The sequence below is a fragment of the Taeniopygia guttata genome, chromosome 36 (genome assembly GCF_048771995.1).
Source record: "Taeniopygia guttata chromosome 36, bTaeGut7.mat, whole genome shotgun sequence".
Lineage (NCBI taxonomy): Eukaryota > Metazoa > Chordata > Aves > Passeriformes > Estrildidae > Taeniopygia > Taeniopygia guttata.
In genome coordinates, this window is record NC_133061.1 from 2,708,035 (window position 1) to 2,722,375 (window position 14,341).

General features: G+C 50.9%; 3 protein-coding genes across 3 annotated transcripts in view; 2 read left to right on the plus strand and 1 right to left on the minus strand.

Moving 5' to 3' along the window:
- LOC105759916 (uncharacterized) overlaps nucleotides 1-14,341 on the plus strand; it is a 649,836-nt gene that overhangs the window by 227,934 nt on the left and 407,561 nt on the right.
- Nucleotides 1-14,341, minus strand: part of LOC140681480 (uncharacterized) — a 1,248,316-nt gene that overhangs the window by 83,854 nt on the left and 1,150,121 nt on the right. The window contains 1 exon segment of the mRNA XM_072921322.1: nucleotides 13,296-13,606. Coding sequence (XP_072777423.1) covers nucleotides 13,296-13,606 — 311 coding nt within the window.
- Nucleotides 10,199-11,202, plus strand: LOC140681493 (olfactory receptor 14A16-like). The gene has a single exon (XM_072921341.1). It carries the CDS (start codon nucleotides 10,270-10,272, stop codon nucleotides 11,200-11,202), a length of 933 nt encoding a protein of 310 aa, XP_072777442.1. The 5' UTR covers nucleotides 10,199-10,269.

The following is a 14,341-nucleotide window of genomic DNA, read 5'->3' on the forward strand; positions in this document are numbered from 1 at the left end:
CACAGTCCCTGTGGTCATGGGCCAGAGGGCCTTGTCACCGAGGGACAGCCAAGCAGACTGAAAAAGGCTGGGAGAGGAGCGTGCCCACAAGGAGCCGCCTCCCAAATAGCCCAGGGCCCCTTGCAGGATGCTGGGGAAAGACCAGACCTCTGTGAGTCAGTCCTGGGAGAGGTTTGTCCCCCTGGCCCACAGTCTTGGTTACTTTGTCTCCTGCCAGGGAGATGTCCTGTGTGTCCATCCCCTTGTGCTCTCGGATCGCTCGCTACCTGCTCCGGCTGCTCAGCACACAGGAGCCACGCTGGGAGCTGCCCTCCCTGGCGTTCCTTGTGGAGGTGAGCCTGAAGGCCAGCGCTGCCTCGCTCAGCTGCCTCCCGGCTCTCTGCCCTCTCTTGGCCGCAGTACCTGGGACGGTGCCCGCGCCCTGTGCTGCTGCCTGGGCCCGGCCCTGTGCGGTTCTGGGCTCCTGCCAGCCGGTCCCCTGTCACTGCCCTGTGCCTTTCAGGTCCTCGAGTGCCTGGAATTGAGTGAACGCGGTGCTGACAGAGTTCTGCAAATCTTGTCAAGGCACCTGAGGAGCGAGTGCAAGGAGAGGCATCACCTGGCGCTCAGGGCCCTTCTGGAGCTCATCAATGATCCCTCCATGGTGAGAAGGGGGCAGGGGCAGAGGCTGCGCTCAGGAATGCAGTTGCTTGGGCTTGGCTGGGCTTTGGGCGCTGGGCCAGCTGCTCCCAGCTCTCCTGCCTCCCGCTTCAGCTGCCCAAGTGCTTTGGAACAGCCCTTTGGCCTCTAGGCCCTGCAGCAGCAGGATGGCATTTCACAAACTTGTGTTCCTCACAGAGAGAAAAAATGTGGAGCCTGACTGAAAGTCTTGTGGAGCTCCTGTGGGATACAGATGGAGAGACAGTTAGCATGACAGTCATGCTCCTCAACTTTATCATCTTGGAAAAGGACATGCTGATAGCCAGCCCCATCACACTGCAGCTGGTTGAGGCGCTCCTGCCACTCCTTGACCACGTAAGGCTCACTGCCCCCAGCCATGGCCACTGGCTGCTGCCCAGACACTTTGTGCCCTGTGGATTTGCAGGCCTGCACCAAGTTGAGCCCCATGCAGCCAATGCTGAGGTCTCTTTTTCTTCCCTTCATACAGGACAATAGCCAAGTGCAGCTGCTCTCCATACTGCTCTTCCAAACATGGATGACTTTTCCACAGGAAAATGAAAAAGAGGCTCTGAAGACACACGTGCGCCAGAGCCTGCTGCCACTCTCCTTCTGCTGCCATGATGAGAACCAGCGAGTGGCAGAGGTGAGGACTCGGCAGCTGCTGCTGTTCCCCTGGCAGGGGCTGGGCTGCCTCCTGCCCTGGCACCTCGCAGGCTGCAGCCTCCTCCAGGCCCTGGCACAGGGACGGGTCCTGCGCCCTGGGCTGTGGGGCCATCTCTGCATCTCTGCTGCTCTCCAGGCTTCTCAGGAAACGCTGTTTTGTGCGGCTGAGCTCCTGAAGAGGAGGGATCTCGGAAAGCTGCTGAAGAACCAGGAGCTCTGGAAGTTCACTGAGTGCCTGGTAAGGAGGGCCGGGAAGCCGCAGCCCCAGCCTGGAGAAGCCCCCTGAGCGCAGTGCTCGGTGTGTGGGCTGGCAGCTGTGCCCCTGCCCGCTGCTGCAGCCCGAGGCCGCGCGGGCTCTGCTCCAGGCTCCTGCGGCCCGAGCCGGGTGCCCATGGAGCCCCGGCCCAGCGGGGCTGCGGGGCCAACCCTTCCCTCCTGCCGCTCTCTGCAGCTGGCAGAGGACAGCAGCAGCGTGGCCGGGCACCTGCGCCGGGCCCTGCCCTACCTGCAGAGCCCACAGGAGCCCCTGCGAGAGGTGGCCATCAGGTTCATGGGTGAGCCACGAGCCGGGCCAGGAGGGCGTGTGGGCACAGGGCTGGCAGTGCCGCTGGCAGGGAGCTGTGCTGCTGGGCCTGACAGGCTCTGTGTTCCCAGGGATGGCCAGGCAGAGCTTGAGGGGACAGCAGGAAGAGCTCCAGCTGATCCTCCATGGTGAGTGAGGGCAGCGGGCTGCCAGCGGGGGCTGCCGGGGCGAGCTGCAAGCCCTGCCCCGGCTGTGGAGAGCTCTGCTCTCCTAGGTAGAGCACACAGAGATTTCAGGGACACGTGGGGGATGCGTGGCCAGCAGCTTCGGGCTGATCCCCTTGGTCCGTGATCCCTCCCGGCCATGGCAAGAGCCGGCTGAGATGGCCCTGGCAGGGGGGGCTCCCCTCGGCTCCCCGCAGAGTTGGGATCTGACCGTGGCTCTGTTCCTCTCTCTTGCAGCCCCTGAATGCCTGACAGAGGATGTCAGTAGTGCCATGTCAGAGCTGGCACTTCAAACATTGCATGTCCTCCGGGCAATACAGAGTGGGCGATACTCCATCTTCAAAAGGTGCAAGATCATACAGCCCTCTGTGATGTCACACTGTTATCTCTGTGATGTAAGACAGCCCTCTGTGATGTCACACGGACATCTCTGTGATGTCACGCAGACCCTGTGAGGTCACACAGCTTTTTGTGATGTCACACAGACATCTCTGTGATGTCACACAGATCTCTGTGATGTCATATGGATGTTGAGAGTTTAGCTGAAGAATGGCTGCGCAGCAAGGGACACGAAACGGTTAAGTTGATGAGAGTGTGAGAATACGTGACTTGTAGCATAAAAACTATGCCCTTGAGAAACAGATGTTTTCTAACAACCTTGAGAAACAGATATCTCCTAACAACCTTGAGAGACAGACATCTCCTAACAACCTTGAGCATACAGGTGTCTCATTAAAAATGAAATATTGCTTAGTATGCAGAAAAGTAATCAAGTATAAAGAAACAGTAACTGCAAGGCTTATCGCAAAGAGATATATGTGTTAATAGAAAGGTAACCAATCCTGAGCTTCGCTTTTGCAATATGTATAAACTAATTAGTGCTTGTATAAAGAAACTGTAATCGACTCCAATAAACTGAGACTTGTTGATCATGACAGCATGAGACTTGTCTCCCGTGACAATCTCACCAACATCTGGCGCCCGAACAGGGACGGGACTCCCCCCCGCCTGGATCTGTGAGATGTTGCGTTGGGGTCAGGTCCTGCAGCTAGACGAACGGCAATTAAGCTCCACTACCTAGAGCCGCGCCCTGAGTGACTGACACGGCGCACTCAGCTGATACGTGCTGCTGAAGCCTAGAGGGTCTGCAACAGCACTGACGTGAGTAATGCATAGGCAAGCAGCATATAACCCTTTCACCTCCTTTCTCAGACGGAGGCAATTTAAAGAGCTTGATTTGGATAGGGATCTCCAAGCTTCCGTGCGGCTTCTCTTTCATATTCTCTCAAAAAGAGCTGAAAAAGTTAAAGAAGCCAATTTGGAACAGTTGGTTCTGTGGGCAAGAAACAAAGGCAAGCTGCAAAAGCCTTTGCTGATTTTTAGTAAAATTGAATGGCAAGAGCTGGGGCAGCTGCTTTGGGACGCAGTGATAGAGGGCAGAAAAGACAAGAAAATAGTGCTTGAGCTTAGAAACAAGATACAAAAGCAAGAAAAAGTTACAGAAAGCCCTTCCTCGTCCCTTGTGGAACGGGTTGGCAGAACTAAGGCAACGGACTGTAGCGGAGAGCAGCAGGGTGCGGTGGTGAGCACCGGCCAGCCGCCCGGGCGGACCGCAGAAGCGGCAGCGCGAAGTGGCAGCGCGGGGCCAGGCAGAGCGGGGCCAGCCGGCACCGAGCCTGAGGCGGCCCGGGGCGGAGCGGACTTCGGCCGAGAGACAGAAGGCTCGTTGTTGCTGAGCAAGAGCGCGAGGAGGGAGATGGGCGTTCCCGGGGGCTCGGCCGCGCTGGAGTCGGAGCAGGCGGGGCCTGGCCGCATCAGGGGCGTCTCCTCTCCCGTCCCCACAGTGACGCAGCAAGGACGGGAGCGAGACGGCGCCGCCCCCTCATCTCCCCGCAGCACCCCGCAATGGCGGCGGAGACGGCTGCACAGCCTGGTTGCCACGGTAACGACAACCCCGAGAGCAGCAGTGCCACTGATGGAGGAATTGCAACACCACAGCAAAAATTTCAACAGCATTTTTCCCATTCCTTGCAAAAGTCAGAAGACGTAATGAAAAAGTATAGCAATACTGAGTGTTTTCCAAGATACCAAGAAGGATGGAAATTATGCAAATCAATGTTATTTCAAATACAATATAGATGAAAATCACTGTATAAAGATAGAAATGTTAAAAATTATTTAATTGCCAAAAATGTTTCTGAAAACAAAGATTTGAGAAAAGTCAGTCAGATGGGATGTTGGAATTGAGTTCACAATTTCTGGTTTTGAGTTTTTATAGATAATAATATAAGTAATGATGCTTTTTGAGTTTTATAGATAATAATATGATAAATGATGATTGTCAAGTTTTCGTAGGTAATGATAAGTAGTGATTGTTACTAATGTTACATGAATGCTTTGAAAGGATTGTTTTAAACGATTTGAAACATTTCTTGTTGATAGGCTGATCATATAACGTAAGTTGTCTGATTTTTGTGATAAGAATTATTATTAAGATGTTAACGTATTAAGGTGTTATAATATTTACAGTCAGTTTTCATATGTTTTATTGTCTTTTTAGGTGATTAATTGCAAGATGTGTTTTTTCAAGATCCTGTGTTTTTGATTTTTTTAACTACTCATGTGATTTCTTTGTCCAATCTTCTATGCAGCTGCAATTCATCTTCTTTTACAAATTTATTGTCCAAGTTTTGGTTCAAGATTTTAGACTTCAAATTTTCAGATCTCTAAAGAAAAAGTTTGTTGTATTTAGAGAATTTTTGTCTTGAAAAAAAATTTTGGACAGGTTCAATTATTTGATGGTTTGATCAATTTTTAATAATAAGGTTTTCTACTTATAACAGTTATTTCTAAGACTTTCATTTTATAATGTGTTAAACATATCCTCCAATTAGAGTTTGAGCTCTGGCCAAGCTCTGGCTCTACGTGGATGGTGTGGTTGACCCAGGTGTTTTCTGCATCAAAAAGTGTTCAAGTCCTTTTGGCTTGACAATTTGACCATATAGGACAGCTGAGCCTCAAAGGGAGTTTTGGAGAGACATGATCCGGACATGTTTTATCCAAATCTCTGTTGTTTTAAGGTTTGTCAGCTGCTGCAGACTCTGGGATGACAATTTGATAGTGTAGCACTTAGTAACTGTAATTTTATATGTAATATTGATTGTGTATTATCTGATTGATTTTTATTTGTTGTTGGTTTTTTTACTATGTGCATTGTTTTGTTCTTGATGTTTTTTCATGTTTATAACAAAAATGTTAATATTTTCATTTCTTCATGCAAGTTTTAGGGAACAGAATTGAGAGAGGACCCTCCAGTCCCTGTGGGGGTGTTGAGTTTGTGTTTTAACAGGTGCAGAATCTGGATGGATTTCAGTGAAGAATGTGATACTTATCAATTGCAAAAGGGCACTGATCTCTCCACAAGTGGATCAGAAGATGCACAGCAAAAGTGGATTGTGCAAAGATTTGTGTTTCACCCACAGAAGATCGTGGGCTTTGAGGTTTTTTTTTTTATAAGTGTGTTTTTAATGATGTTATAGATGGGCAGGACAGATGCTCTTGCTGCATTGATACAAAAAGGCAGAGACAGAATTTTAAAAATAGATGAAAAAGATACCAACCCACAGTGATAAAACGTCAACGACAACAGTTTGCCTGGAACATCCCGTGATGAATCCAGTTCTGATGAAAATTAATTTTTTAGAGTACAGAGAAATAAGTCGAAATATCAGAAGTGTGAAGTTAGATTTATCAGAAGTTAGTTTATTAGAAGTTATAGTTTATGTTTAGAATTAAGTTTGTTTCTTTCATGTTAAACAGGGCATTCAAAAACCTGAGAAATATGTGGTAGGCCTCAATGTTTTTATTAAGCAGTATTTTGGTTGTTGAAGTATCTGAAATCCTTGACATTGACAAAAAGAGAAAATATGTGGATCACTTGGGCCAAACAAACTAGGCAAGATTAATTCTGCCTGTTGTTAGCCACACCGTCTAACCCCTTTTCGTACTTGTTAAATTGGAATCTCATTGGGTCCCATTGCAGAGTTCAAAACTTGGACCCGAGCTCAAATAAATCTAAATAGCACTCTGGGAGCGCAAGCTGTTGCATTTGTGCAAAACCTTAAATTTACTGATGACTACTACTTCTCTGTAGTAGTGGCCTCACTCTTTGCCCCAGGGATCGCCTCATCAAAAACGCTCACACAATTGAGAACTTTAGCCTGCTGGACCGGAAAACAAATTAATATCACATCTAATTTGATAAGTGAGCTTGCTGCAGATGTAGACGATACCCGTCATGCGGTTCTACAAAACAGAGCTGCAATTGATTTCCTTCTTTTAGCACAAGGACATGGGTGCGAAGAATTTGAGGGCATGTGCTGCATGAATTTGCCTGACCATTCTCAATTGATTTATAAACAGTTAACGCAATTGAAGGACAACATGAAAAAACTTACCGTAGTGGACACTCCATTTGATAACTGGCTCAATTCTTTAGGTTTTTCTGGCTGGGTCAAAGATTTAATTTGTTTTGGTATTGTACTTTTTTTTATCTTTATAGTTATTTTAATTGTTATACCGTGGTTTTTTTTTACAGTGTGTGCAGAAATTAGTTCATTGCGCCTTCACTCCAGCCTGAGTAGCTCAAAAAGAAAAAGAGGGAATTGTTGCAGCATTTTTGAGAGAAAGAGGACATGAATTATGAAATTTGAGCTACTCCAGTCTAGGCCTCAGATTTGGGCCTTGAGGCCTTCAAGCCTCTGACACAGTTAGAAATTCAGAGCTTATGGCACAGATAGAAAATGTCTTAAGGTGTGAGTGGGGACCACTGGGTTGCTTGGGTGTGAATTAGTATAGGTTTTATGGTGTAAGGTGTAGGCCGTTTTAAGGAAAAGGTAAACAATATTGGTTTGCCAATCAGAGTGTCTTTGTTTTAGTAAACTATGTGGAAGCTTATATAAACTACCACCTTATCTTGAATAAACGAAGAACGCTTGATGAACCACATTGGTTTGAACCTGCGTTTGTCTTGTCCAGCTTTCCGTTTTTCTGAGATTCCCTGGCTTTAAGGCTCCTCATGGAGCCCTTGGAGGGGAGAATTGGAGGCCAGGATGGCACAAAAACCTCTCAGAGACTCAAAATGGGACAAAAACCTCTCAGTGTGGAAAAGAAAATCCAGAGTACCTTGCAAAAGTTGAACTTCTCAAAGTATTAATGAGCTCCTCTGAGTGTCAATGCAAAGATCTCAAGGGACTCATTAAAGCAGATAATTTGAGGCTGTGACTGCACTATCTCATAGAGACTGTATCAAAACAGAAACACCAAGTACCTTAAAAGAACTGAAGTACCTTGAAGCATAAATGAGCCCCACTGAGTGTTGTTCCTGACAAAGCCTCTCCAGGGACTAATTACAGCAGATAATTGGAGGCCAGGATTGCAGAAAGTGCTCAGACACTCCAAGGCAAAAGCCAAACCCAAAGCCTTTTGAAAAACCTGCATTCCCTGGGAGCATGAAGGAGCCCCCAGGGCCATTCCTGACCAAGGCTCCCCAGCGACTCCTTCCAGCAGATCCTTGAGGCCACTGGGATGTGGGCTGGGGGGGATGCTGAGGGCAGGACCAGGGGGTGACAGTGCCCAGCCTGGCTGGGGTTGTGCCAGGAGGCCCCAGGGCCTCAGGACAAGGTGTCTCCTCACAGCCCTTGGTGGCACAGACCCTGCTGTGCCCCAGGGCACCAAGACTTGGCTTCTCTTTGTCCCCACCTGTCATCAGTGCCTCCAGTTCTTTGCTCTGCCTGGGGCCTGGGGACACTTTCTCAGTCGTGTAGCTCAGTGGGACCCATTAAAAGTCCAAGAAACTTTGGAGTTGGATTCTGACTTGGAGTTCTGGAGAGGTTTCTGCAGCTCCCTCTCAGGGCCTGATGTTCAGGGCCTGAGCACAAAGCCCCAGAGGGTCATTAAAGTCCTTGTGCTGTGTCTGTGCTGCTGAGCTGGGCCGGGCTCCTGGCACAGAGGGTGATCCTGGTAACCAAGCAGAGCTTCAAAAGCACATTTCTCTTGCTGAGCAGCTCTTCTCCCAGCCCAGCAGGGCTGGGGCACTGCCTGCAGCCAGCCCGGGCACAGCACAGAGGCACAGAGAGCTTCAAACAGTCAGGGCTGGGAAGGGCTGAGAAGTGCCTGGGGCAGAATCACTGCCAGCCCTTGGCACAGGAACCTCTGGCTGCAGGACAATGCAGCTGCAGCTCCTGGAGTGATCTCCTAAAGCTGGAACATCCCAATGCCCACAGACCCTGTGAGTGCATTCTCTGCTCATCTCCTGTGCAGAGCAGCCAGGGGTGCCCAGGGCTGTCCTGCAGAGCAGGGTCCTGCAGCCCAGGGCGCTGTGCTGGGCCAGGGACTCTGCTGCCTGCCAGGGACAGCTCTCAGCCGGCCCTGGAGCTGCTCCCAGCGCTGGCCAGGAGCTGTGGGGGGAAGGAGCCACCCTGAGCAGGGCAGGTGCTGCTGCTGAGAGGGGCTGGGTGGGGCAGGGCTGCTCCCAGCTCCAGACCAGCCTGGGCACAGCTCCAGAGGACACTTCCCAAAGAAGGTAAGCCTGGGATTGCTGTAAAGTTGAGCACCTTTCCTGGTAGTGTTTTCAATTTCCTGCTTGGAGCACTGTGGGAGGTTTGGGGTGACGACAAAAAGGGTTTTGCTTTTCATATATTTTTCATATAGTCGCAGTTCTGTAAATTATTATGATATAGTTATAAAATTATAATCCTACCTAACTCTATTAAACTCTCAACTATTTTAAACTACTATTATATAATTAATATAATTATAATCCTTAATTACCTCTAGTATGCTTCCTTACCTTTCTCTTAGATTTTAGAACAATAAGCTGACTGTCTAAATACATTCCTTTAATACTATATAGTCTTATTATAAGGAAGAGGAGGACCTACAAGAAGAACATTTTCGTTTTTGAATGTGAGCAGGGATAACAAAATCTGGGCAAAGAAGTCTTTGGACCTACTCCAATGGGCTGAGCCAGGGGTGTGTAATTGGGGCAACTGAATATCTTATTGGATGTTCCTGTTAAATATCCTAATTAATCAATCTTAATGAACTGTTGAAATCAGGAGCTGAGTGTGCCTCATCCCCACTGGGACACCTGGGAGCTTCAAATAAAGGTCTGGTTTTTACTTTACTTTTCGAACACTGTTGCAAGTGTTCTTTTTTTTCTCTTTTGATTATAGGCAACAGGGGGATGAGAGAAGCAGAAAAGGAATTGTAATCCCAGAATGACAGAATATTCTGAATTGAAAGGATACTCAAAGGATTGTTTGAACATTTACAGAGACTCCAGAACTGTGACTTTGGGTGGTCAGTCTCTCTGCTGGGAGCCTCCCAAAGGGCCTTCAGCCACTCCTCAGCCCTGGACAGCAGCAGCATCACCTCTGCAGGGCCCAGCAGGGCTCTCCTGAGCTGCCCTTGCCCAGCTGCACACAGAGCCTGCCCCAGCCAGGGCCCTGCACACAGGCAGGTTTCTGTAGGGCTGGGCCGAGGGCACACAGGGTGGGATGGGCTCTGTGAGCGCTGGCAGGGACAAGGCACCTCTCAGGAGGGGATGTCCAGGCCCAGGGAGATGCTCAGGGAAGCAGAGGGGGCTGAGCAGAGCAGTGCTGGGGGAACAAGCCCATCCAGCCCCTCACCTTCCCTCAGCCACAGGGAATCCTTTGCCTCTCACATCTCTCAGTGGCAAACTCTGAGTGCAGCAGGAATGCTGGGGATTTCTGACCTCAGAGGGCCAGGAATGGTTTGTGGGTAGGAAAACAATTCCTAAAACCAACTCCTGCCATCTATTTCCTTTTGAAGTCTGAGTGCAGATGGTATCCAAGCCTTTCTGCAGTGATTCCCCTGACAAATCCTGAATATCCAGCCTTGTCCCTCTTCCACATGGCCACAAACCCAGGGAAGCAGGGCAGGGATGGCTCCTTGAGAGCCCCCACGCACAGGCCTGGCTGCTCCTGGCACACTCAGCCAGCACAACTGGAGCTCAGGCAGGGACCTGGGTGAAGGTTTTCCCAGAGCAGGAACAAGGGTGGGTGAGTCCCAGCAGGACAGGCTGCAGGGAATGGCTCAGGTTTGGCTCCAAGCAGCCTCTCCTGACTTGTCCCTGTCCTTTCTCCATGAACAGGTGCCCATGTGCAGCCACAGCAAATGTCCAACAGCAGCTCCATCAGCCACTTCCTCCTGCTGGCACTGGCAGACACGCGGCAGCTGCAGCTCCTGCACTTCTGCCTCTTCCTGGGCATCTCCCTGGCTGCCCTCCTGGGCAACGGCCTCATCATCAGCGCCGTAGCCTGCGGCCACCACCTGCACACGCCCATGTTCTTCTTCCTGCTCAACCTGGCCCTCAGCGACCTGGGCTCCATCTGCACCACTGTCCCCAAAGCCATGCACAATTCCCTCTGGGACACCAGGAACATCTCCTACACAGGATGTGCTGCACAGCTTTTTTTCTTCATGTTTTTCATCTCAGCAGAGTTTTCTCTCCTGACCATCATGTGCTACGACCGCTATGTGTCCATCTGCAAACCCCTGCACTACGGGACCCTCCTGGGCAGCAGAGCTTGTGCCCACATGGCAGCAGCTGCCTGGGCCAGTGCCTTTCTCAATGCTCTGCTGCACACAGCCAATACATTTTCTCTGCCCCTGTGCCATGGCAATGCCCTGGGCCAGTTCTTCTGTGAAATCCCCCAGATCCTCAAGATCTCCTGCTCACACATCAAACTCAGGGAATTTGGGCTTATTGTGCTAAGTGCTCTTCTATATTTTGGATGTTATGTGTTCATTGTTTTCTCCTATGTGCAGATCTTCAGAGTTGTGCTGAGGATCCCCTCTGAGCAGGGACGGCACAAAGCCTTTTCCACCTGCCTCCCTCACCTGGCCGTGGTCTCTGTCTTCCTCAGCACTGGCACAGTTGCCTATCTGAATCCCCCCTCGATGTCCTCCCCATCCCTGGATCTGTCAGTGTCAGTTCTGTACTCGGTGGTGCCTCCAGCCCTGAACCCCCTCATCTACAGCCTGAGGAACCAGGAGCTCAAGGCTGCAGTGTGGAGACTGATGACTGGATGCTTTCAGGAACATTAAACTGCTGGCCAATTTCTACAAATCACTTGTAATAAAAGTCATCTTTGATACTTCTTGTTGGTTTAGTTTTGAAGGTTCTTTTTCTTTGTTTTACATTTTAATGTTTTCCACATTAGAAAGAAATGTCATTGTGCCATTTATCCTTTTGTTTCTCTTCACCTTCCTGTGCCCACAGACTGTGTCAATGAGGGGCTGCACTCTCGGTGGCTTTCAAGGAACTAAAGGATTTCCCAACAGAGTTTTCTCCAGAGATGCCCTTTTGTTGCCTTCTCTGGAGCTGCAGCAGCAATGTCTGTGTGCAGAGCTGGGGGCAGATCAGTGCTGGCACAGCAGCTCTGCTCCTGCTGGCCACACCATTCCTGATCCAGGCCAGGAGCCATTGGCCTTCTTGGCCACCTGGGCACACGGCTGGCTCATGTCCAGCCTGCTGTCCATCAGTCCCTGCAGGTCCCTTTCTGCCTGGCTGCTGTCCAGCCACTCTGTCCCCAGCCTGTAGCGCTGCAGGGGTTGTTGTGGCCAAAGTGCAGGACCCGGCACTTGGACTTGTTAAACCTCACCTTGATGGATTTGGGCCCTGGATCCAGCCTGTCCAGGGCCCTGTGCAGAGCCCTTCTACCCTCCAGCGGATCAACACCCACATCCAGCTTGGTGTCATCTGCAAAGATGTCCTTGGTTCCAAGGGGCCCCTCAGTGTCACAATGTCCCTTTGGTTACACCAGGCCCTCCCAGACAACTTGGTGTCACCACGGTTCCATGTGGCCCCAGAGTGTCCCAATGGTCTCCATGACTCCATGAGGCCTCCCAGTGTCACAATGCCCCTTTGGTTCCATGGGACCCCTTGGTGTCACAAAGTCCTTTGGATCCTTGGGCCCTGCAGTGTCACAATGTCACCGTGGTCCCCAAGGCCCTGCAGTGTCACAGTGGATCCTTGGTTCCATGAGGCCTGGCAGGGCAGCAATGCTCTCCTTGGTCCCACAGTGTCACAGTGGCCTCTTGGTCCCCAGGGACACTGTCAGTCTGTGGTGGTGGCGGCACAACTTTCCCTGGGAGTGTTTTGTGCTAACGGGCAGAGCCACGGGAGCCCAGCACACACACACACACACGGAGCAGCTCGGCAGTGAGGACACGGGAGGGCCCAGGCATGGAGCTCCAACGAGGGTTTATCAGGGTCTGACGCATCAAGGCAATGGACTCTGGCACTGCTCTGAGTTCAGGCCCATGGCAACCACCCCTGGCCATGGGGCTCCATGGAGCTGCTCTCAGGAAACCCCCCAAGAGCTGGGGAGTGCCCCAAAACTGCCTCAGGAATGTGAGACACCCCAGCAGCTCGTCATTAATGTAGACTATTCAAACACTCACCCAGTAATGGGCTCCCCCTATCTTAATCATCCCCAAACTTTGGCTGTCTCATTCCAGACCCCACCCCACCTCCCAAATGCCAACCTCTGCCCATGCGACCCCTCCTGAACATCAAGACCCCTTCCCAAGCTGTACTTCCCCCATTTCACACCTCCCAATCCCCATCCCACCCATCCCGCCCCACCCAATGCTCATCTCACCCTCCTGATTTGCATCCCACTTTGCCCAATCCCCTTCCAACCCAATTTCACGCTGAGAGGCAGTGGAATCAAGTAATTTTGGGGTGGGATTCAGCAGTTTTTAGTGGCACTGAGTGGATTTGAGCAGAAAGATCAGTCCCTCTCATCTTTTGGAGTGCCAAGAAACAAAGACAACTAAAACAAATAGCCCCGAACTCCCCCATATCCTCACAGATATCTCTTGAAATCCAAGATTCCCCAAAACACAAGTAAGATATGAGGCTTTAGATGCCTTTGATGAATTTGTTAATTTTAACCCCAATTTTCTGTGTTTTGAAGGGAGGAAGATAAAAGATAACTGGAGCAAAAATAAAAGGAACAGCAGCCACCTCCCTCTGTGTATCACAGGGAATGTGGGTCAGCAGGGCTCTGACCAGGGTGGGTCCTCTGATGGGGATGGAGCTGGAGCAGCGCACGAAGCTCTTCCTGCAGGCGGGATTCTCGCAGGGCTTCCCTTACCGGTGCCTCCGCTGGTGCCGGGTAAAGAATGAGCGGTCTGAGAAGCTCTTCCCACACCGGGGACACTCGTAGGGCCTCTCCCCGGTGTGGACGTGCTGGTGGGTGACGAGGGTGGAGTTGTGCTTGAAGCCCATCCCGCAGTCGGGCCAGCGGAAGGGCCTCTCATCTGTGTGAATCCGCTGATGCACAAGGAGACTGGAGCTGGTCTGAAACCTCTTCTGACACTCAGGACACTCGTAAGGCCTCTCCCCTGTGTGGATCATTTGGTGGATGATCAGCTGGGACCACGGGCTGAAGGTCATCCCACACTCCTCACACTTGTATGGCCTTTCCCCAGTGTGGATCCTCTGGTGGCAGATGAAGTGGGAGCTTGTGCTGAAGCTCTTCCTACATTCCCCACACTCGTAGGGCCTCTCCCCAGTGTGGATGCATTGGTGGATGATGAGGTGGGGGTTCTGGCTGAATCCCTTCCCACACTCCCCACACTCGTAGGGCCATTCCCCGGTGTGGATCATCTGCTGGCGGATGTAAGAAGCCGTCTGAAAACCCTCACTCATTTGCCTGCCGATTGCCACGAGAAGGAACTCCCTTCCCCCACTGCAGTTCCGGCTTGGAGAAGGCAACAGTGCAGGTGCAGCCGCTGCACCGTTACGTTCCGTTCCGAATGAGGCCCGGCAAGAACTTGGCAAGAAGTTGGCAAGGACTTGGCGAAGACCCAGCGTGGACCCAGCACAGAGCGGCCCTCTGCAATTCCTGCTTCACTCTCCACCTTTAAGCCAAGTGAACTGTTGGGGTGACTCTGGTGGTCTCTCACTAAAGACCCCTCATCTGCCTCCTTACCACCGTGACAGACGGAGATCAAGAACCCTCTCCCCAAGGACTGAGACTGAGACCCTGTCACAATCCGCTTATAGCGGGGTGTCGTGATGGTTCGTTAGCTGATCCCAAAGTGCAAAAGACAAACAGCAGGGGACTATCAGTTTAATCACAACAGATGCACCTTTATTAAGGGCCAAAAACAATAAATGCGATAGTGGGGTCAGAAAAGAAATAAAAAGGAGAGAGAGAGAGAGAGAGAAGGG

Coding starts and splice junctions, on each gene's coding strand:
- LOC140681493 (XM_072921341.1), top strand. CDS start 10,270: ATGTCCAACAGCAGCTCCATCAGCCACTTCCTCCTGCTGGCACTGGCA.